The sequence below is a fragment of the Choristoneura fumiferana genome, chromosome 29, assembly GCF_025370935.1.
Source record: "Choristoneura fumiferana chromosome 29, NRCan_CFum_1, whole genome shotgun sequence".
NCBI lineage: Eukaryota > Metazoa > Arthropoda > Insecta > Lepidoptera > Tortricidae > Choristoneura > Choristoneura fumiferana.
This window is the reverse complement of record NC_133500.1, coordinates 10759305-10782257: the sequence shown is the minus strand read 5'-3', so window position 1 is coordinate 10782257 and position 22953 is coordinate 10759305. Positions and strand designations below refer to the sequence as shown.

The 22953-nt window shown below is 37.8% G+C and overlaps 1 protein-coding gene across 3 annotated transcripts; it reads left to right on the top strand.

The window, feature by feature from the left end:
• Positions 1-298: 298 nt before the first annotated feature.
• Positions 299-7626, top strand: LOC141444160 (uncharacterized). 3 transcript variants are annotated; one of them, XM_074109611.1, is made up of 4 exons: positions 299-411; positions 2983-3069; positions 4179-4319; positions 5768-7626. In XM_074109611.1, the coding sequence occupies exons 2-3, from the start codon at positions 2985-2987 to the stop codon at positions 4313-4315; spliced, it is 222 nt and encodes a 73-aa protein (XP_073965712.1). In that variant the 5' UTR covers positions 299-411; positions 2983-2984; the 3' UTR covers positions 4316-4319; positions 5768-7626. The 3 variants fall into 3 exon arrangements, with proteins under 3 accessions (XP_073965712.1, XP_073965711.1, XP_073965713.1); XM_074109610.1 differs by lacking the exon at positions 299-411 and adding an exon at positions 1148-1428; XM_074109612.1 differs by lacking the exon at positions 299-411 and adding an exon at positions 1148-1432.
• Positions 7627-22953: the final 15327 nt, after the last annotated feature.

The following is a 22953-nucleotide window of genomic DNA, read 5'->3' as shown; positions in this document are numbered from 1 at the left end:
CTTACATCCATAGATTTAGAGATATTTACAATTCAATCATGCCATTATTAAACAATCATTAAACCTACCAAGATACACGGCAATAACACAAATTAAAATTGCAACATACTTTTTGATAATGTTTCTCAATTTCATCCCTTTTTTCACTACTGATTTCATAAATCCTGTTTAACTTTTTTAATGCTGCTGGCAAGTCTGGCAACACCGGTGCGTAAACGCAACAACTTCGCGCCACTTCGGTCTACGCTGCGTCTCCTTCTCATGCAACAAAATTTGCACTCCTATCTCATTCAGTATTAACACAACTGTCCAAAGAAAAAGAGTTGTTTTTAGTTTTAGTTTTATTTCGCTCCGAGGAGTTTCGTTTTTTTTTTTATCTCAATAAGTGCGCATAGACTGGAAAAAATAGAAGTAAGTCAGTAGCTAATAAGCTTTTAATCTTATTTTTATCTCTGATATGGTAAATTGGGCCAATTCTGCGTAAATTATTAATATGACCTTTTGATACTATGGTAGGTAAAAAATGGCGAAAACATGGAATAACGATTTACCTCTCGCTCTTGTGTTATCGTGAAATCTTTTTAATAAGCTCTTTTTTTGAAGTTCTTCTACTTAGGTCTCGGTTTTTCAGTTTATAAAATGTCCTCTAACATGCTCAAAGGTAGTTATTAGTTATTACGCTGACTTACTTACAACTATTTCGTAACAGATCGTTTTTATATATTTTTTTTGCGTTTTTTGTCATTTAATTAGTCTTAATAGTACCTCAAGTAAATGAGTTCTTTCTTTCCGGATTAACGTTCAGATTTGTATTGTTTTAATTGCAAATAGAATGAAAATAGTAGCTGAATCCATTGCTGTGCCAATTTAAAGTAGGTATTGTGCTCGAACGATACCGACTCATGTCGGGTGAATCACAGATGTTTGTTTATACATTACATTATCTGCCAGAATGAACTGTGTTTAATTTGTTAACCGCTAGAGCTCCATTTCGCACAAGCCGTGTACATTGTACGCAAAGTGAATATTAATAGTTTGTATTATTCTTCAGAGTAGGTAATATATGTATAGGTATTGCCACCAGAGATTAGGTCACGCACACAAGAACATGCCGTGTAATGACATCAGTATTTTGACATTAACTCATTCATTTTCATCGACATCTAGTATGTACCTTACGGCACTAGACTGACTGTTTGGAACCAAACGCGCGGCGCATCAATCATCAATATTACTTTGACACAACCCCTGTCTCGGACGTCAACAGACTATAGTGAACTGTTCACAAAACCGCGCTGTGAACTGTTTTTGTGCGCCGTTTTGATGTAAGAAACATGCAGTCTACTACATCGATGTCAATGTTCATTTCCTTTTGTGCGATCAGTTCTTTTTGTAGCTGTGTGCTTACGAGCTGCTATCAGAAAAGAAGTAGGTAAGTGATAACACCAGCAATATGGTACTTACACATGTTGTATCTCTTATTTGTAGCTCTTCAACTCTCGTGGAACTAATGTGTTAATTTAATAACTCCAAGCGAGTAAATATTTATCTCGGGAATACACACTTGGGGGCATTCAAGTAATACGTAACGCAATTTTTGGAGATTTTTGACCCCCCTATTTTCCTGTACCACCTAAATTGCGTTACGTAGTACTTGAACTCTTTAGTCAAGTAAAGCCATGTCGCCCCGGCTTAACCCCTCGTATGCGGGAACTAAAAAAGTACTGAATCCTAGTCTTACCTGTTTTAACAAGCACAAATTTGGCTGATTTAAATAGACAGCCTTAAAGATACGGAACCGCGTCTTAAGCATACGAAGGGTTAATAATAAAATATGTAAATTTATGTAATGTCTAGCTGATGAACCGGTTAGAACATAGCTTGCCATCAAAAATGACAATCATCATCATCATCACCAGCCGGAAGACGTCCACTGCTGAACAAGGGCCTCCCCCTTAGAACGCCACAATGAACGACAACTCGCCACTTGCATAATTGGTTTCCAGCATCCCCTGCTCCTCCGGCCGCGGCCCCCAGTCCCCGGCAGCTCCTCTATCCCTGGCCTTGGTAGCGGACCAGGTAACGGAGAAGCAGGGGGTGCTAGGAAAAATGACAATGCAAGCAATAAAATAAAAATGCATAAAAAACATAGGCCATGTTAGCTTAATGGGTTCAAACCCGGGCTGGGAACTGAATTTTTCGAGTCATACAAAATTAATAGTGAAGGAAAACATCGTGAGGGATCCCCATCGGCAGTGGAACATATATAAACAGAGATGGTGATGATAAAAAAACACAGCAAAAAGAAAACAAAAAATAGTCAAAAAAAGCGAAAAATAACTCGTAGATTTACTTTGAGAAAGTACTAAATACTTACATCACAAAAATAAATAAAAATAGAAAGAAAGAAAGAAATACATTTATTCACAACACAGCAATAGACAACACTATACAAGACACAACAATTAGATGGCCTAGTGGTTAGAGAACCTGACTACGAAGCTTGAGGTCCCGGGTTCGATTCCCGTGTCGGGGCCGATATTAGTATGAAAAATACGAATGTTTGTTATCGGGTCTTGGGTGTTTAATATGTATTTAAGTATGTATCTATCTATATAATTATATTTATCCGTTGCTAAGTACCCATAACACAAGTTTTGCTAAGCTTACTTTTGGACTAGGTCAATTGGTGTGAATTGTCCCGTGTTGAAAAAAATAGGTATATTATTACAAAAAAATTCAGATTGTGAACTTCACACACACCATTGAATTCTTTTACCGGGGTGTGCTGCTTTCCTAACGATGGAATTCATTCATTCATTCAAACTCATATATTTTGCTTTATTTCTGTGTATCGTATTCAGAATTCTTTATACATTTACATATTACGGTAATTTTTTCTTTTTTTAAGTTATTTTGAAAGCGAGCACTTTGTTCATGTTTCAGAGAAATATGTTTTTTATTGACGTATGTATTTGTTAGATATGCCGAAAAAGACGTCATCAATAGAAAAGGACGCAGTGATAGTCGCGAGCACGGCCACGGGGGCTGTCACTGGAGCCAAGACCGGTAACTACTGATCATGAGCTATCGCCTGCGGTATTCCCGGACCGCTATGACCTTCAAGTTTTCAAGAAAAGAGCGTACTCCTACCTTAAAGGCCGGCAACGCACTTGTGACTCTTTTGGTGTTGCAGGTGTCCATGGGCGACGGTAATTGCTTACCATCAGGCGATCCGCCTGCTCGTTTGCCCCCTATACCATAAAAAAAAAAAAAAATGCGCCATGATGTTAATGATTGTTTTACTGGTATTTTTAACCCCCGACGCAAGAGGGGTGTTATAAGTTTGACCGCTATGTGTGTCTGTTTGTCTGTCTGTATGTGGCACCGTAGCTCTTAAACGGGTGGACCGATTTGTTTGTGCAACATGTTTTTTAGCTATGGTTTTTAGACATGTTTTATCAAAATCGGTTCCGCCATTTTTGAGATATTGAACTTTAAAGTGACAAAGTCGGGGGTTTTCCAACTTTTTGTTGGTTGGGTTAATTATATCTTCAGTAGTAGTCGAATCAGAAATGAGGAGATACGTAGAAGAACAAGGGTCACCGACATAGCACATTAGCTCGTTGAAGTGAGAATGGGCAGGCCATATAGCACGGAGAACAGATGGTCGTTGGGGCTGAAAGGTTCTCAAGATGGAGACCGCGGATCGGCAAGCGTAGCGTAGGACGTCCACTAACGAGATGGACGGATGACCTGGTTAAAGTCGCGGGTTCGCGGTGGATGCAAGCCTCTTCCAACCGAGGCAACTGGAGGTCTATGGGGGAGGCCTATCTCCAACAGTGGTCGTCCTATGGCTGATATGATGATGAATGATGAACTTGCAAGATTTGATTACAGACAGACAGACAGACAGACAACGGGACAGGTAAAACTAAATAAAAGCTTGTAAAAAGGGGATGCTTTTGCCCTGCAATGAGACACAATATAAGCTAATAAAAAAAAAACAGTACCGACCACGACAGTTTTTTAACCCGCGTCCAGGTAGCGCGTAATTAGTATAGGGCCATGAACTTCGTATCGTACCGTCCCGCTGACGCTACATAGTAAGAGAGTGAGAAGGACGGCACGATACAAACTTTGATTTTCGAATTTCGTAGTAGCCCCCCTGTTTCCAGGTGCGGAGATAGGAGTAGCCATGGGGACCGTGCTCTTCTGCGGCGTTGGGGCCCCAGTAGGGGGGGCTATAGGGGCCGTCGTAGGGGGGGTGGCCGGCTTTGCCACGGGGAAGTACCTGGCCGACCGAATGGACTGATTTTGTAAGTTATTTTTTTAATTAATTTTTGAAACAGACTTCGTAGAATAGATTACACTAAGTAGATAACGCAAACACCTCAATCTGTACCTATGAAAACCAACAGTGTCACTTTTTTATATCTACTGTGACGTCTCAAGAGCGAATTAGCGATGTGGATTCCCCGATGTCCGCGAAAAATCGATTCAAATGCGCCGCCCGCCCGCGCTGTGGGGCTCGAGTCAGTCACTAGTCATGATTAGTCACTTAGCGGTCATTCGTTGTATGGGGCCAACCCCGACGTTTGGTCGGGGTTCGGACACGCGAAGTAGATGCATTTGCGTAATCTAGTGTAATCTATATCTGTGGGCAAAACAGTCTACTCAAAGTTACCAGTTTTTCAAATAACTTAATTAAATACAGCTTTCTTAATCATTAAAATAATATTATATTTATATTGAAAATTACCTAACTTAGTACGTTTTTGTTAAAAATTTCATTTTGGATACAAGCTTTTTGATGAATGTACTCTTTGTTGACTGTACTTGCAGTGTCATCTACTTAAACTACATTTCCGTACCAAGTTTCAAGTCAATGCGTTCAACCATTGAGGAGTTCCGTCCTGCGTAGACGATCCTGGCTGGACTACCAGGTTGTCATTGCCAGATTATTATATTGTTACCAGATTAGGTAATCCAAATTGTAAGTCAGTCTGACCACCGGATATGGGTTAAATTTAACTCCCAAGATTTGACCCGCACATGCATACATTCATTGCAAGTTAAATAAAAACTTGTAAACAAAGGTTTTGTTAAAAAAAAAAAATTTAATACAAGCTTTTTTTGCTGACTGTTATTTTTGTCAACTTTACTTGCATCGTCACCCAAACTACATTTGCATACCAAATTTCAAGTTGATGCCAATAACCGTTGAAGAGTTCCGCCCTGCGGAGACGATCCTGGCCGGACCGCCAGATGTCACTACCAGATTATTGTATTATCACGCAATTTACATCAGTATGCCGAATTTCAAGTCAATCTGACTACCGGAAGTAGATTTGACTACAGACAACGGGAAACTAAATATAAAAGTTTGTAAAACCATGTTCACAATATTGATGCAGTCATCAATCAATCGTCAGTGATTGCAGGTGGTAGGACCTAGTGCAAGGTCCGCCCGGATTGCTACCACCATCTTGCTCGCTAATCCTGCCGTGAAGCAGCAGTGCTTGCACTGTTGTGTTTCGGCGTGGAGAGTAAGACAGCCGGTGAAATTACTGGCACTTGAGGTATCCCATCTCAGGCCTCTTGGTTGGCAACGCATCTGCAAAACCCCTGGTGTTGCAGATGTTTATGGGCGGTGGTGATCTCTTACCATCAGGAGACCCACTTGCTCGTTTGCCATCCAGTCGAATAAAAAAAAAAAAAAGTCATGGAGGAAAACAAAATCGCAATGGTTCTTTTTCTGTTACAGGAGGCAACGAAATGATTATGCTGAAGGGTGTTATTTAGGAAGATTCTTTCAGAAATAAATTCAAAATGTAGAGATAGACCACCGAGGAGTCTACCATCTGGACTACAGCTGTGATAAGCCGGTTTTCTAATTAAAAGTCGCCGTGCGATCAGTGTTAAAGGGATTTCTGTTTCGACTTAACTTTAAACTTGAGAATTCATCATCGCAGCCTATATGCGTCCCAATGCTGGGCACAGGCCTCCTCTCAGAATGAGAGGGCTTGGGCCGTAGTTCCCACGCGGGCCCAGTGCGGATTGGGAACTTCACACACACCATTGAATTGCTTTGCAGGTATGTGCAGGTTTCCTCACGATGTTTTCCTTCACCGTAAAGCTCGTGGTAAATTTCAAATGTAATTCCGCACATGAATTTCGAAAAACTCAGAGATGCAAGCCGGGGTTTGAACCCACGATCCTCTGCTTGAGAGGCCATAGGTCAAACCACTCGGCCACCGCGGCTTGTCTTGAGAACTTGAGAATTAATCTGGATAAAAATTGTCTCCACAATTCGAAAGAGTCGTAATTTTTATCTACACCCATAGTAAATTCTCCATTATGCGTTCAAAAACCATAGTTAATGACCAGCATGACGACATTGGATTATATTATGAACACGGCAGCACTTGTACTATTACTAAACTTATTCTGTGACGGCAGTAACGTAATGAACTTTATGTACGGCACCGGAGCGCTGGCGCAGCTTCATCTTCGAGCGCAGGAGCTCGTGGGTCAGACATAGTTCTGGTTGCAATGCAGGTCATTCTCAACGGTTCTTGGACGCATAATAGAGGATTTAATATATGGATATAGATAAAGTAATGTATGCAACTGTAAGTAATTATAGGCCACTCGTGTGATCCTTTTAGGAAACTCGGCTAGTGTTTTAAGGACCCTTATTACGTAACAGTTGCATAATAGTTATTTATGTGGCTGGTGCATAATGAGAGGCATTAAAGTACGAGTGTGGTTCATAATAAGATCACACGAGTGTTTAAATGCATAATTATGTATAGCCGCATACATAACTTTATCTACATGCATATCACAAGTTTTCTATAATATATTCAGATATGGCCTGTATTTTTAAGTTAGTGTTACTGATAACTAGTTTGAAGTACCTACCAAAGCTTAAATAAAACAGATAATAAAAAAGTAAAGTTTTTCTACAATATGTACAGATATGCATTGTTAAAAAAAGTATTATCGGTACTTTAATGTAAACATTAAGATGCACTGTACTTTAATGTGAACATTAAGATGCACCCCGCAGATACCAGGTTTCTTAATAAAGGCCATTTGATAGTCGTTCTGAACATATAATAGGGAAGTTATGATATGCATGTAGATAAACTATTATAACAATTTCTTTCAATATTTATTTGTTCATATTATTTATTTCAATAAACTTCGCAGCATGACAGTAACAACCCAAGCATTGCAAGACTAATGTAATGTAGATATCATGTCGATTCTGTGCAAAGAATAAACGAAGGAAATATTAAACGACATAATTTTTTAAAGGTACTTAACTATTTTGGGCTCTTTATCCTTGCTTCCCTAAAGAGGCGGAATATACCTTCCGGCCAGAAGCCGGATTGCAGGTACAGCTGCTGGTGCTTGGCTGGCACTTGGAGTCTATAGTTAGCGAACATTATTGCCAATAGTTACAGTCGAGCGGAATATAAAGAATCTTTCTGAATACGTTACATTGTGAAATAATTGTCTAATGAGTGGATTTTACACTAGTCCTGTGAACATTTGTTTTTTTTTATAATTTATAGATTTCAAAAAATAAAACGCTAATGTAATATTAATTGAAAACTGAAGTTTTACTAGTACTACCATTCCCTTCGGCTTCATTTGCGTATTCCGCAGGAACTATGTATTGTTCCGAGATAAAAAAATACCCTGTATTCGTTTCCAGGTAAAGGTGTACGATCAAAACTTTATCCAAATCTGTGCAGCCGCTTACGAAGTAGTAGAGTAAAAAACTTATAATAGAAACAGCACATAAAAACCGGCCAAGAACTTGTCGGACACGCCCGAAATAGGGTTCTGTGTCTGTGTGGGTTACGAAAAAAAATAAGTAATATTTTTCTAAGGACTTCGTATTTTAAACGGAATCTTCCAAGTTTAGGTATATTTTATACCTTAGGCTGCTATCTAAATATACTCAAAGGTGACTGACTGACATAGTGATTTATCAACGCACAGCCCAAACCACTGGACGGATCGGGCTGAAATTTAGCATGCAGGTAGATGTTATGACGTAGGCATCCGCTAAGAAAGGATTTTTCGAAATTCCCACGGGATAGGGAATAAATGGGATTTATATTTTCACTTTAAAATGACCCTATTTCCGTAACTATAATTATTAGAAACTTCAAATTTGGCATGCAAGTAGGTAATAGGTACTAACAGCTAAAAACACTTTTCAGGATTTAACGAAATTCCCACGGGATAGTGAATAAATGGGATTTGTATTTTCACATTTAATTAATGACCCTATTTCCGTAACTATAATTATTAGGGACTACAAATTTGGCGAAAAAGTAGGTAATACTAACAGTTAAAAACTATTTTCAGGATTTATCAAAATTCCCACGGGATAGGGAATATAATGGGATTTATATTTTCACTTAAAATGGCCCTATTTGCGTAACTATAATTATTAGAAACTTCAAATTTGGCATGCAAGTAGGTAATACTAACAGCTAAAAACGACTTTCAGGATTTTACGAAATTATTTATTTATTTATTTATTTAATTCCCACGGGATAGTGAATAAAAAGGATTTGTATTTTCACTTTCAATTATTGACCCTTTTACCCTAACTATAATTATTAGAGAGTTCAAATTTGGCGAGCAAGTAGGTAATACTAACAGCTAAAAGCAATTTTCAGGATTTATCAAACTTCCTATGGGATAGGGAATAAAATGGGATTTATATTTTCGCTTCAAAGTGGCCTTAATTATAAATATTAATGACTTCAAATTTGGCATGCAGGAAGATAATACTAATAGGTAAAGACTGTTTCAAAGATTTTCCGAATATCCCACGAGATAAAACGAATAAAGAGAATTTTATATACTAACTGAATCAGAAAACGCATAATCTAAACCAATAAAACTGGGGACTGGAGATTTGGCAAACTGATGTAAATCTGGTTACAATTATTTAGCAGTGACATCCTGCTCATCCTGGCGAGGAACTCCTCAAAAGTTAATGGCACACGCAAAAGATTTTACATGATTGTTAAATTTCATTGACAATGCGTTTATATTATATACACCGCCTGATGCTGCAGCCAGGGTCGTCTGCTGATGACGGAACTCCTCAAGGGCTGATAGCATAGATACGAAATTTTACACGTACGTTCAACGAGCTGACACAATTACTTTGCCCACCCGCGACCTTTATGATAGCTACTTTTGTGCCCATGCAATGTGTGTTCATGCAGTTCCTCCACCTCCACACTGTAAGAACACACAAATCACATAAATCCATCTATCACCACCACCACTTTACACTGACGCGTTTCGAACTCAACCAGAGCTCATTTTCAGAGCAACACAACCGTTCAGCATGCTACGGTGTGAAATTTGGCATAGATGGACCTAAAGTAATGCAGAGGTGCACTAGGGTGCACTACTTTACAATTTCTCGGGATATAATCCTATATGGTGTATGAAGTCGCGGGAAAAATAAACGCGTAGTACTTTAACGTTTTCTAAAATTTCAACCCTGAATCAGTGAAGCAGGGTTTCAAAGCTGGTAAGAATCATAATTAATTACGGATGTAGGTTGATTTTTGTATTACAAAATTTGGATCATCTGTCTAAAAGAAAATCTGTCCGTATTATGTATTTCCATGTAATCCTCCGAAAATTAATCAAAACACGAAAAAAGGATCGCAGAAAGTAAATGTATGTTACTCCAAATTTAACGCGAGCGAAGCTGCGGGCAAAAGCTAGTTTACTCATAAACTACTAATAATTCTCAAGCAAACTTAACCGTTATAGTTTTCCTTGAAAGTTTGATATACTTACTACTAAAGTCCTGACTGACTGACTGACTGATATATCAACGCACAGCCCATACTGGACCTAGAGACTTGAAATTTTGCACATAGATACCTTATACAATGTAGGCATCCACTAAGGAAGAATTTTTAGAAATTCCCACGAGAACGGGAATGATCGGGATTTATATATTCGATTCCGAGTGACCCTATCTCAGTAACTATAATAACTTGACTCTTCAAATTTAATACACAAGTAGGTATTAGATTAATTAAGACATTAATTTCAGGATTTTTGGAAATTCCCACGGGATAAGAAAAGAACGGGATTTATAAATTCAGTTTAACGTAGGTAATCCTATTAACTATAATTACTAGAATCTTCAAATTTGGCATAGAAGTAAGTGATTGTAATAGTAAAGAACAATTTTAAGGATTTTTGGAATATTCCCATGGGATAAGGAAAAAACGGGATATATATTCAGTTCGACGGGATCGATTTTTCGTTTCACTAGATCGATGTCGATGAATATATATACCTAGGTAAACAAATATCTTTCAGAAAAGCTAGACATCGAGACGAACTGACTAGACGAATAAACATGGCTTGGAACAAATTTTGGAGCTTAAAGAAAGTTCTTAAATCAAATATTCCAATGAGATTGAAGAAAAAAGTTATTGACCCCTGTATCTTGCCATCTCTCTCTTATGCATCACAAACATGGATATTCAACAATCAGAGCAATAATATCTTAACAACCCAAAGAGCCGTGCCCAAGAAGCCCAAGAAGCCGTGGTGGCCTAGTGGTTTGACCTATCGCCTCTCAAGCAGAGGGTCGTAGGTTCAAACCCCGGCTCGCACCTCTGAATTTTTCGAAATTCATGTGCGGAATTACATTTGAAATTGACCACGAGCTTTGCGGTGAAGGAAAACATCGTGAGGAAACCTGCACAAACCTGCGAAGCGATTCAATGGTGCGTGCGAAGTTCCCAATCCGCACTGGCCCAAGCCCTCTTGTTCTGAGAGGAGGCCTGTGCCCAGCAGTGGGACGTATATAGGCTGGGATGAACCCAAAGAGCCATGGAACGAAGCGTTCTGAAAATAAAATGAAAGAATAAAAAAACAAGTGCAGACAAAAGAAATACAACAAAAGTTGTAGGCGCTTTACAACACTGCAAGAAACTAAAGTGGAAATGGGCTGGTCACGTCGCACGCACGTATGGACGATGAAAAGTGGACATAAAATTTAACCACTTGGAAAGGACCACTAGCCAAGAGAAATAGAGGCAGACGAGTGGAGAGATGGCTCGACAAGATACTGAAAGCAGCGGGAAGTAACTGGGAAGAAAGGGCGACAGATAGAAACGTTTGGAGAAAAATGGATTTCATTTAACTAACACCATGTACCTAACATATTTATAAGTAATACTAACAAATGATGGATCCTAGTTATCTGAATAAATATTTTTTATTAAGTATTATTATTATTATATACCAACCGAGAAATTGAAATTTTAAATTGTAATGTTTTATTAATAATTCAATTCGTTTAAAGTAATTAGTGGATATGAAACTACATAATAAAATATAATCATTAAGAGTTAGGGCGTCTGTGAGATTTAGCTATATATTAGACAGTGCCTAAATTATTTGTACAGCGTCTTCTGACGGTCTTTACTAGGTTTTTATGTAAAAAAAATTTCATCACACTTGCTCGTAAACAGTGTCGTAACATGCAGGCTTCCTTGGTTGCAACCCCCCAAATAAAACCCTCGACCTTAATGTGCTTGTCATGAAACCCGTGGTCGGTAAATGAGTCAGTGCCCGTACTGATGGTGCTGCGCATGACGTAGCAGCAGGACTACATGGACCACCACATGCACACGCACGTTGCGGCGCATGCCGAGGGAGGTAGAGGGCGACGCTGCCAAGAGCACAGCCTAAGGTATCGCCAATATTTGGAAGAATTATATTTTTTCTTTTACAAATATAAAATTTTACTTGCAAATGTGATGAAAAACATTGTATGTCGCACTTCGACTTCGGGCTTCTAATAGACTCTCGTTCGTAATTCCTTATTTACCGCCCTTAAGACACAATGTACTATTTCATTTGCATAATCCACTTTATAGCTTATTATATTGTCTTTTCACAACAGCTAACATTTTTCGAATTGACCTTCAGATTGAGGTAATTTGGAAGTGTTTTAGTTTTGGTGAATTTGCCTTTTTGACAGAAAAATGCCTCCCATATAAATACTACTTTCGGTGCTTACATCAGACAGTTTTCCCGACTCCCCCAAGTAGAAAACTGTATTTTTTTTAAGTAGCCTGTATAGTGTCCCACTCCTGGGCAAAGGCCTCCTTTTGAAGAAAACTGTTACAGCATGTTTTTTTTTTTGTAAAAATGATGTCCTAGAGCGTAAAACAGCTTGTGAAAATATTAATACAATTGTGGCATTGAAGTTGGAAACGAGTGAAGATTATCAAAAAACGCTTTACAAAGCAATTTCAGCACAGTGAAATTCATAAAGCTAACATTTTCTTATGATTGTATTTTCATTATGTAGTTTCATATCCACTAATTACTTTAAAAAAGTGCTGCTTGAAAACAACCAGTCATTACAAAGATCCACCCGATCATGCATGACCACTTTTTTCGTTGGTAGTCTTTATGTACATTTAACCTAACGTAATACAACTGTAAATAGTAAACTAATAAATTAATAACTATGAAAAAATGCACATGCTGGTCGCTCTGGTTATAGATGTTATTATGCCAGCTCTCAGCCAGTCCAAAACACAAGACAAAGGTAGCCAATTGTGGAGCAAAGACTCCATCCACGGAGGTGACGAGGGGTGTAAAATTGGCATGACGCAGCTCACAGGCATTGGCGTATTGTTTTGCTTTTCTGATTCGGCTGGTTTTAAATAGGACAGAAGCAACAGGGCGCGAGACTGAGACGTAAGAGGGGTGATGTCTACAACACGGATATCAAATAACGCCTCCTTCTGGGCAACCTACACGCCACGGCGAGCTAAGTCTCCTCGTAGGCCAATATCACCTTCGGTGACAATTGTTCTTTTACTACATATCCCCACGCTTGTTGGCATAATTCGCAAAAGAGCTCTAAGTAATATTTCGTTTTGACGTCTCGTGATTAGATCGCCAGTTTTGCAACAGAGGGCGTGATCAATATTGAAATCGTTATTGCCGCATCCATCACAAGATTTTGGCATATAGATTGGTGTGGTAGCACGTATCGAAAGGGCATCACGGAATTCATATATTATGGGGAAAGGTCAAAATGATCATTTCTGGTGGGTATAACGGATAACCAATTGGAAGATTTTGATTTCATTTTGGTTGCAATTGAAGGCAACAATGTCTCATATTGATAATTAAGAATTTTAAAATATATCAAAACAGTAATTTATGTCCCTCAGGAACTTAATTTTTCGGCATAAAAATAGTATATGTCAATGAAAAACAGTGTAGCTTTCTATTAGGTAGTGAAAGTTTTTTTTAATTAGTCGAAGGGGTTGTTTCAGCACCCATTGATTAATTTTAACTGACGGATATAATGTGATGCCGTCTCCATCTATTCGAACAAAACAAACAGAGACGGCATCACATTTATCCGTCAGATAAGAAATTTGGAGTAAATGTAGTAGTTTCTTATTTCTATCTCTCAGGAATTTGGCATTTTCCCAAGGAAAAAGTAGGTAGCCAATGTCAGTCAAGAACTGTAGCTTCCTATTAGTTTTTTTTAATCGCTCTAAAGAGTTATATTTTACCTATCTATTCCTCCTCGCGGGAACTTTTCGATTTCCTGGGATAAAATAAACCCGTTTCAATTCAATCAGGGACAGTGTAGCTTTCTACAGATTTTACTTATTCTCAAATAACTCACGGAAATTATCTTATAACTAACGCGTACGAAGTTTCGGTCATAAGAAAAACGTAGGCACTTTAAGAGAGTTTATACCTGCTGAGCTGGCAACGTTGCATTTTTGTTAGTTTTTCTCGATTATTCCATAAAAATTGAATGAAAATTAAAAATGTAGTCTGATAGAACTATTCTTAATGTATAAGTTAATGTGTCTACCTACTGCAATAATTATTCGTGATAGACTTACAGTTTCTTTAAAAACGAAAAAATGTTTATAAGTTTCTCTATTTGGTCACTAGATGGCGCTGGGAGTCGCTACAAAAGGTTATCGTCAACCTTGTAGCAAATAATTACTTTCAGTTTTTTAATCAAAGGAATAATGTAGCATTAATCCGATTAATTATGTGTCGTGTTGTGATTAAGATACTCGTAAAAGCTCAGAATTGATTATACTGGCTGAAATTGCGACAAGTTCATAATTAGCCGGCTCGATATAAAAACTGGGGAGATGTGTAACGAGACCTGTCAGAGCTATCACCATGCGAGTAACTGTACTGGTGCTGCTGTTCTGCCTTCTCGCTCTCACCACTGCGCGCAAGCGGACCGTAAGATTCAGACTAATATTTTGAAGTAAAGTAAAATTTTGAAGCTAAATTTACACTAAGCATCAAATTAATAATAATAATATCTTGGGACAATTTACACCAATTGACCTAGCCCCACCCAACCTGAGCTAAGCTTGTACAGTCAACGCAAAAAATATATATATTATATCACGGGACAATTGACACCAATTGACCTAGTCCCAAAGTAAGCTTAGCAAAGCTTGTGTTATGGGTACCTACTAAGCAACGGATATATATAATTATATAGATATAGATATATACTTAAATACATATTAAACACCCAAGACCCGAGAACAAAGATTCGTATTTTTCATACAAATATCTGCCCCGACACGGGAATCGAACCCGGGACCTCTAGCTTCGTAGCCAGGTTCTCTAACCACTAGGCCATCTGGTCGTCTTATATGTATAACCATAGTGTGAATTTGACGACCCGATAGCCCAGTGGTTAGAGAACCCGACTTACGAAGCTTGAGGTCCTGGGTTCGATTCCGGGTCGTGACAGATAATTATATGAAAAATAGGAATGTTTGTTCTCAAGCTTTGGGTGTTTAATATGTATTTAAGTATGTATATATCTATTTAAATATGTTTATCCGTTGCCTAATACCCATAACACAAGCTTTGCTTAGTTTGGGACTAGGTCAATTGGTGTCAAGTGTCCCGTGATATTTATTTATTTATTTATAGCGTCAAAATATGCAAAAATCGACTTTATGTTTAGTGGTATAAAGGTGTACCTATAGATATTTTAGACGTCTTGGTAACGTAATATGTATATTTATGCCCATGACCATACTACGGGTGCTAGAGCTAGACAACGGATGGACATAGATTAAGGTATTTGAGGTGCCCTTCGCAACGTCTCAAATTTAAAAACCAGCCAAGCCCAGTATAGGGCTTCGTGGCCATTACGAAAAAATCATAATATTAGGGGAATCCGCTTTAACGTTTGCTTATAATAGTCAAGTGCAAAGATAACAGCCAATGCTATAAAAATATGTATAAATACGACCTTAATGTAAAGTGCATAAAGTCGTGTATACAAATTTTTGTAACATTGGCCTTGTCGATGTCTTTGTACTTGGCGTCCTGTGGCTAAGGATGACTGCGTTCCCTTACAAAAGAGTCCTAACTATTGCCTCATGTTTTGTATGAGGCAATAGTTAGGAGTTGGAATTGCGTTAATAAGTAGTAAACGCATGTGAATGCCGCGTTACAAAACTTAAATTTTGAAATGCTTTCTTACAGAGGTGGCCTGAAAAGGTAAGGTCGGATTTTGATACTCCTAGGTCTTTTACTTCTTGAATACGACGCTATAGTATTTTCTAACATGTTAGCATAAGAGAAAGCCTAAATTGAAAATACAAACTGAAATATAGATGCACAGAAAAACCAGAAAAATAAGACCAGCACTGGGAATTGAACCCAGGTCTTCGGCATTCCGTGCCACGTGCTATACCGCTACACCACTGCTGGACAATTTCCCCTATGCACCACATATCTCAGCTTGTTTGTTTCTTATTTAGATTTAAAATCACTAGGGGTTTGCTAAGACGATTTTTCGATTCAGTGCTTTGTTTGCGAAATATTCAAATTTAAAGTGAAAATTTTAATTAAAATCGAGCGCCCCCCCTCTAAAATCTAAACCCTTGGGTGGAAAAAAATTGAAAAAAATTCAGGATGAAAATAATGTGACTGTAGTGTGAATAATTTGTATCTGTGTGCGTAACGAAGTACTGCCGTAAACGATAGGTAACAGTTTACTAAAGTACTTCGCTAAAAACAATTTCTTTTACCAGTTTTGAAGGTAGTTTATGAAAAGTTTTATGCAAAGCACAAGAGAGAGTAAATTAATTATCTCGTGTGCTTCCGGCGACAACCAAATCTTACTTTAGAACCCGAAGTTATATATTCGAAATAACACTGTACATAATATTTTATCAATTAGGTAAAAGACACACAAAAATTACGCTTATATTAATATTATTGATTTTATATTTTATTTATTCACAACACAAGATACAATAATATGATAGGAAACAAAATTAATAAAAACTACATAAATATACCTAACTATAAAAAGAAAACACCATCTAAGAGGCCCTCCTGCGGCATCGACCCCAGCACACTGGCGGCATTACCTCTCTGTACAGTCAGAGAAATTCGCTGGGAGAGGTAAGCGCCAGCTCTGGGGTCTCCTGAGGTCTCTATCAGCCGGGACGACAAGGCCCCCATGAAGGCCCTCATGTCAGCCGACCAGGGACCCATTGTCTCCACTGCGAGCGCCGCAAACTCATAGTCCTTTAAAAGAGAAGAGAACTTGGGCCTGGTCAGCTGCGTATCTGCTGCGTTGATTTTATTATGCACAACCCGATGAGTAATTTTTAAGTTAGGTACCGTTCGCCAACGCCATAGTCATTTTGAATTGTGACCAGCCATATTTTTAGTCTAGAAATAAGGAAGTCTCATAGAAACTCCCCCCTAATAAGTCGAAAGCTACTTCTTCTTTCTTTATCTTTGCCTACGCTGATCATTTTTATTTTTAATCAGGACCCTGTAAGTATACCAATTTTCATAATGTTAAGTCCAGAAATTAGAAAATTTCTTTACCAAATTTACCCCCCTTTACCCTTTTAGGTGTAATTATATCCATTTCACCTACACAGATATTTTTAATTCTAATCGACAACTAGTATACCTATTTTCATACTTCTAAGTCCAGAAATGAGAAAATTCTATATAAACTTCACCCCCTTAGAGGATGAATTTCTAAAAGAATCCCTGGACCAAATTTCAAGTTTCTAGGCCCAGCGGTTTGGGCTGTGCGTTGATCTATAGGTAAGTCAGTCAGCCAGTCAGTCAGTCAGTTTCTTCTTTTATATAACTGTACTTGGACACTACGAATAAATAATACCTAAGTCAGGAAGCGTACCTGACTCAGAACAAATTCCACACAAAAAGTGGCCATACCTTAAACCAAAACGACTTGATTCAAATACGAATCATTTTCGAGGTTGCAAATATGTGCTTTTTGGTTGGTTAAAATTCAGAAACAAAGCACGGATTATATAGTAATGTCAGATGCACGACAGATGACGCGCAGAGCACGGTTTTTAAGCCCCGCCTACTAGGACACGTAAGGCCATTTTTCCAACGCAATAACAATTCCTGACTTATTATTATTTATTCGTAGACTTGGACATACATAACATTTTTGATGGTTTAGTCGCGCGCCGAAAATGAAAATTGTAAAAGGCAACAATTGTGGTCTCTACCACGCTGATGTGACGTCAAAGATAAGGACATCCGTATATGCATTCCATAAAGGGGGCAAAAAGAAAATAAAGCTTGTACATAATTATGCTGCTGTTGCGGTGAGACAATGTTTTTGGTTGTTTTATACGGCGTGTCTTTATAAATAAAATCGTTGCCTGTACAGTCTCTAGCATCAATATCTGACAAAGCAAAGCGTGCATAATATAGTTATTTATGCAACTGTATCGTAATAGGGGTCCTTAAAATACGAGTGTGGTTTTATAAAACGAGGCGTAGCCGAGTTTCATAATAGACTCACATGAGTGTTTTAAGGCCTGTTTACGTACAGTTGCATACAAGATTTTATCTACGTCCTTATATTAAATCCTTTGACGACTTTTACGACCTGCGCGAAGTGAACGCCACCCTACAGCACCGGTATCTACTGATCGTAATTATGTATGAAATCTCATTACGATACAGCTGTGTTCATAATAGAATCCAATGTCGTAATGCTCGTCATTACCTATGGTTTTTGAACGCATAATGGAGGATTTACTATATGGGTGTAGGTAATAGTAGATTGTTCAACAAGGGACTAAAACAAGCCATAATGATAAGAGATGATTAGCCACCCGAGCAGAGCGAGTGTGGCTATAGTTCGAGTGGCATTATGGTTGTTTAGTCTCGGGTTGAACACTTCTTTTCACTTCGAATGCGAGAAAAGAAAATGTTTTTAACACAACAAAAACAAAAACAAAATTACAATATTACTTTTTAAAAAAGTACGCTCGACTAATGGACAGGCCATCTGTTCAAAATTCAAATAGCAAACAAAAATTGTTGGGTTGTTTTTTCTTTTATTTTATTTTTTATGAAGTAACGCTTTCAAAGACGGCATATTTAGCCAACAGTTTCAAAATTGAAAACTAATTTGAATAGATTCATATTTGTAATCATTAATTGTGTTTTACGAAATTAAATCATGTTTGTGTTTGTGTTTTTTTTAATATTTTTGCACAGTTGTCATTATGAGGTTATTTCCACGCCTACAAATCCTCCATTCACAAACATCGTGTTTCCAACGTAAATTTTAAAACAATAGTCTAATCCCCAGAGAATAAAATGGAGCTTTAGTCCCGATATGCAGAGACTAAAGTAACATTTTAAGAGCATGAGAAGTGAAAATATCTTATTCAACTCTATTTCCAGGCCCGGTAAGACGTGTAAGATTTTTTTGCACGCTTTGCTGTGCCCGATATAGCAGGTGACTGTACCACACAAAAATTCCATCCATCTGGTAGCAAAGTAGGATCCGATGAGCTTAATTTCCGTTTTTTCTCCTTTCACAGGATTGGAATGGTCCGGTAGTATGCGTACGTAAACCGTCTCTGGATGAAAAGGATTTCCAGGTATGTTTAATAATGTAGGTAATATGGAGTGACATTAACCTGGATAGCTCTCGTCTTAAATCGAGTTTAGCTCGACATGTAGCGGTCTAATTTGAAGCCCTTCCTCTGGGAGCTCACCACAGTACACCGCGGCGGCTGATGCAAAACGCCCCAAAGCAAAATGCATCGCTCTCAGCGCGACTGCTAGACGAAACTAGTACCGACACACAACCATACACAACTATCAAACGTTTCCTCGTCATTTTACTATTACCGTCAAATATAGGATAGCCCTAGGATACACTAACAACATACTAAGACTACGTGTAGTAGTGCATAGGTGTATAATCAGCTTTACATTTGTCACGATTCAATTTTCATTTTGCGCAGTTCTAAAGGCTGCCAGAAAAGTTTGATTTAGATTTAGATACATTGTTTAAGCTGAGACTCGTTTATCGGACACCAACTTTAATTAAAGCTGTATTTAATGATAAGGTATATCATGGAAATGAATCCGATCCACCTAAGGCAATCGCTTACTTTCAATAGCGAATTAACTGTCTTAAAAAAATGTAGTTGCGCTAAATACTTGTTGTAATCTTTAAACAAAATTATAAATCTGTTTTAAAAATATATATCTTTATATGGTGATTGCTTCTCTTAGCCTAAATTCTAAATTCAATAAAGATAATTCTGAATTTGCCTTTGATAGCAAAAACTAACCTGAGTTTCTTGACGTTCCTTCGTCAGTCTTAACATATTGAATTAACCTTTTCCCAACCAAACCAAAATAAAATGGTTCAGCAGCCGAAATAGTGAAGACGAAACCTCTTTAATGTTTTAAACATTTTTATTTTATTTTAAGGGTTTGCGGTTCGTCGGTGACGTACGTACATTTTTTTACTAACTATTTTTTTGACAGTAGACTTTGCTTGCATTCGAAAATAAGTTACTGTTATCCTGCTAATAGACTCTGGCCAGCGAAAGCTGTCCCAGACAAACCGCGGCAAATTCAAAAAAACGATGTTGATACATAGATATTATTCTACATAGGTACTTATACTCTTTGATATTATTTTAAAATTTCCAGATATTAAATTATACTCGGCACTCAAGTTGCATCAACATTCATTATAGTAATATGTGAAAGTTGATGGTGTACTTTAGGAGTCTCATCGTAAATTTTATGACCTTTGTCAGGGCCCATTTACGTACAGTCCAGACGCATCAGTTTTTGGGCCAGTTTGACCAAATTGGCACTGAATATATCTTCTAACATTTTTAATTTCATTTTAACTATCTTATTATAAACAGTAGTCTTTTTTTTAATAAATGGCTTCTGAACAGTAGTCTTAGTAAACAGTTGTGTTCAGTGACATTGACATTCGGCATTGGCCACAGATGAGATATGACATGACAATTGACAGATTGTGCATATCGACGTATCTTTTGTTTGGTTTCGTGCTGTTTGTTACTTATATACTTGTTTATTTTGCGTTGGATGTAATCGAAGTGCGAATAAACATTTTTATTCTATTCTATATTATAAAATTTTCCATTTTGAGGATGGTAGGAGGTTGAAATAATTTATTTATTTCTTAAAGCAGAAATATCTAAATTATCGAAGCTAGGTTAGAATGACAATATGTCAATTTTGACAGTCTCAAAAATGATACCAGATTAAAGTTTCGTAAAAAAAGGCGCGCACAGCTTTCGTTGCCCAGAGTCTATTCTAAATTATAAATGCTAATGTTACTGAGTATGTGTGTTTTTGTAACTCCTTCAGGCTAAAAAGGCTGGACGGATTTAGTTGAAATTTGGTATGTAGATAGCTGGACGTCTGGAATAACTCATAGGCTGTTTATCCGGATATTCTCACGGGATTGGGATACAATTTGGTGTGGGTGTTTTTTATACATGAACCTGTTTACGAATTCCTACGTGAATTAGGTACCTAAAATCTCGGAATATCAATTCTAGTAAAACAGCAAAATAATTAATGGAGTTGTATATTGATTTACAGATATTGACTCCGAAGTTTCTGGTAAGACTAAGGTTCATTTGCAACATGCATTATTTCAGCAGTAATAAGTTAAAATATTTGTCACATAAATATTTAAATAACCTGCACAAACCTGCGAAGCAATTCAATGGTGTGTGTGAAGTTCCCAATCCGCACTGGCCCCGCTTGGGAACTACGGCCCAAGCCCTCTGATTCTGAGAGGAGGCCTATGCCTAGCAGTGGGACGTATGTAAGCTGGGATGATGATTTGTCACATTATGAATCATAATCATCAGCCGGAAGACATCTCTACTGTTGTCTCCTTGAAATGCCCCAATGATCGACGAATTGCCACCTGCAACCACCGGTTGTCCGGAACACTTCTGATGCCGTTGGTACACTTAGCTGGAGGCCTGCAATACGTGATTTCTTTTTCATTACTCTTGTTCGCATACTTAATCAAATTAAGATTGGTTTTTGGAGCCTTTTTGTATTTTTTATTTCAACTCCAAATTTTTGTTACTACGGTCGGATGACCGTAAAACCCATATCGAATCGAACCGTAGCCCATATCGTGGGAATCGAACCCAGGTCCTCGGCATTCCGTGCCACGTGCTATACCGCTACACCACCGCTGGACAACGATACTGACACGAAATTCTCCTATGCACCTCATATCTCAGCTTGTGTTGTTTCTTATTTAGCCACTTAAGCAGCGACACTAGCGACATCTATGTCGTAGCCCTCATCGAGAAACTTTTCGGCACTCCATCGGAACTAACCGCTCACCCGGACAAGAGATATCGTTATTAAGCAATCAAATTAAGATTGGTTTTTTGGAATCTTTTTGTATTTTTTATTTCAATCCCAAATTTTTTGTTACTTTTACGGTTATCCCGTAAAACCTATATCGAAAATACAAACTGAAATATAGAGATATCATGTCACATTTATGTTTTGATGGGATACGATATTACATTAACCTTCTCTTTGGCTTGATCCTTAACCGCACTATTTTCTTCAACTATTGTTCTTATGTAACTACCATGTCATATCAGTAGATATCATGTGCTCCAGCATAACATTCTCAATCGTTCTCGATTCTATCTACATTTCCGTCCAGCTAATAGCCGCAGAATGAGTAAACTATGCTACAGCCATTATTTTCGAGACGGCTCATCCTTGGGCCGTATTCCCAATGAATTTCAAACAGAGGTGCGAATTATTTAAATTGTTGCCCAACCAGTAATGTCATTAACTTAAGCAGCAACACTAGCGACATCTATGTTGTTAGCCCTCATCGAGAAACTTTCAGCACTTCCATTGGAACTAACCGCTCACCCGACAAATAATCTTTATTTAAACAGGTGCCCCCTACCGTAAGTTAATACTGAGTAGTTGTCACAATTTAATTTCAAGTAAGTAGAAGCAGAGCCATGCTGCAAGAACTCCATACATGGTAAGATTATTCGCTTCGATCAATCGGACGAGAATCGTGGCGATCGGTCGCTTCGAAATATATGTAAGGTGACTCGGGGCTATTGTAATTAAGCGAAAAAAGATGTATCTTAGAATTGTAATAATTTTAACATTTTATATCTTACAGTAATTATTTTGCGAATAAATCTCTCACACATTTATCTGATTTTTCAGATTAATAATATAAACTAGCAAAATACTTAGGTTAGCGGTAAAATAGTTGAAAATTGTAAAAAAGTGACGAAAGCTACAACTACTATTGTATCTATCGCTCTTAAATCTTATGTCGTAAGAGCTACAATTGTCTAGCCGAGTTGTTAAATTGACTAGACTAGAGATTTTGTGAATATTTAAATGATTTTCAATCTTGGCTTGGCTTGGCTATTTTTCTGAATAAAATCGGAAGACAGTCTTCTGGCAAACAACGTAAACCGAAAAAGAACATGGCGTCGTAAGTACGCCATCAGACGGCTCAGA

Coding starts and splice junctions, on each gene's coding strand:
- LOC141444160 (XM_074109610.1), top strand. CDS start 1,335: ATGCAGTCTACTACATCGATGTCAATGTTCATTTCCTTTTGTGCGATC. Junction 1,429..2,982: donor GAGCTGCTATCAGAAAAGAA/GTAGGTAAGTGA, acceptor TGTATTTGTTAG/ATATGCCGAAAAAGACGTCA. Junction 3,070..4,178: donor TGTCACTGGAGCCAAGACCG/GTAACTACTGAT, acceptor CCCTGTTTCCAG/GTGCGGAGATAGGAGTAGCC.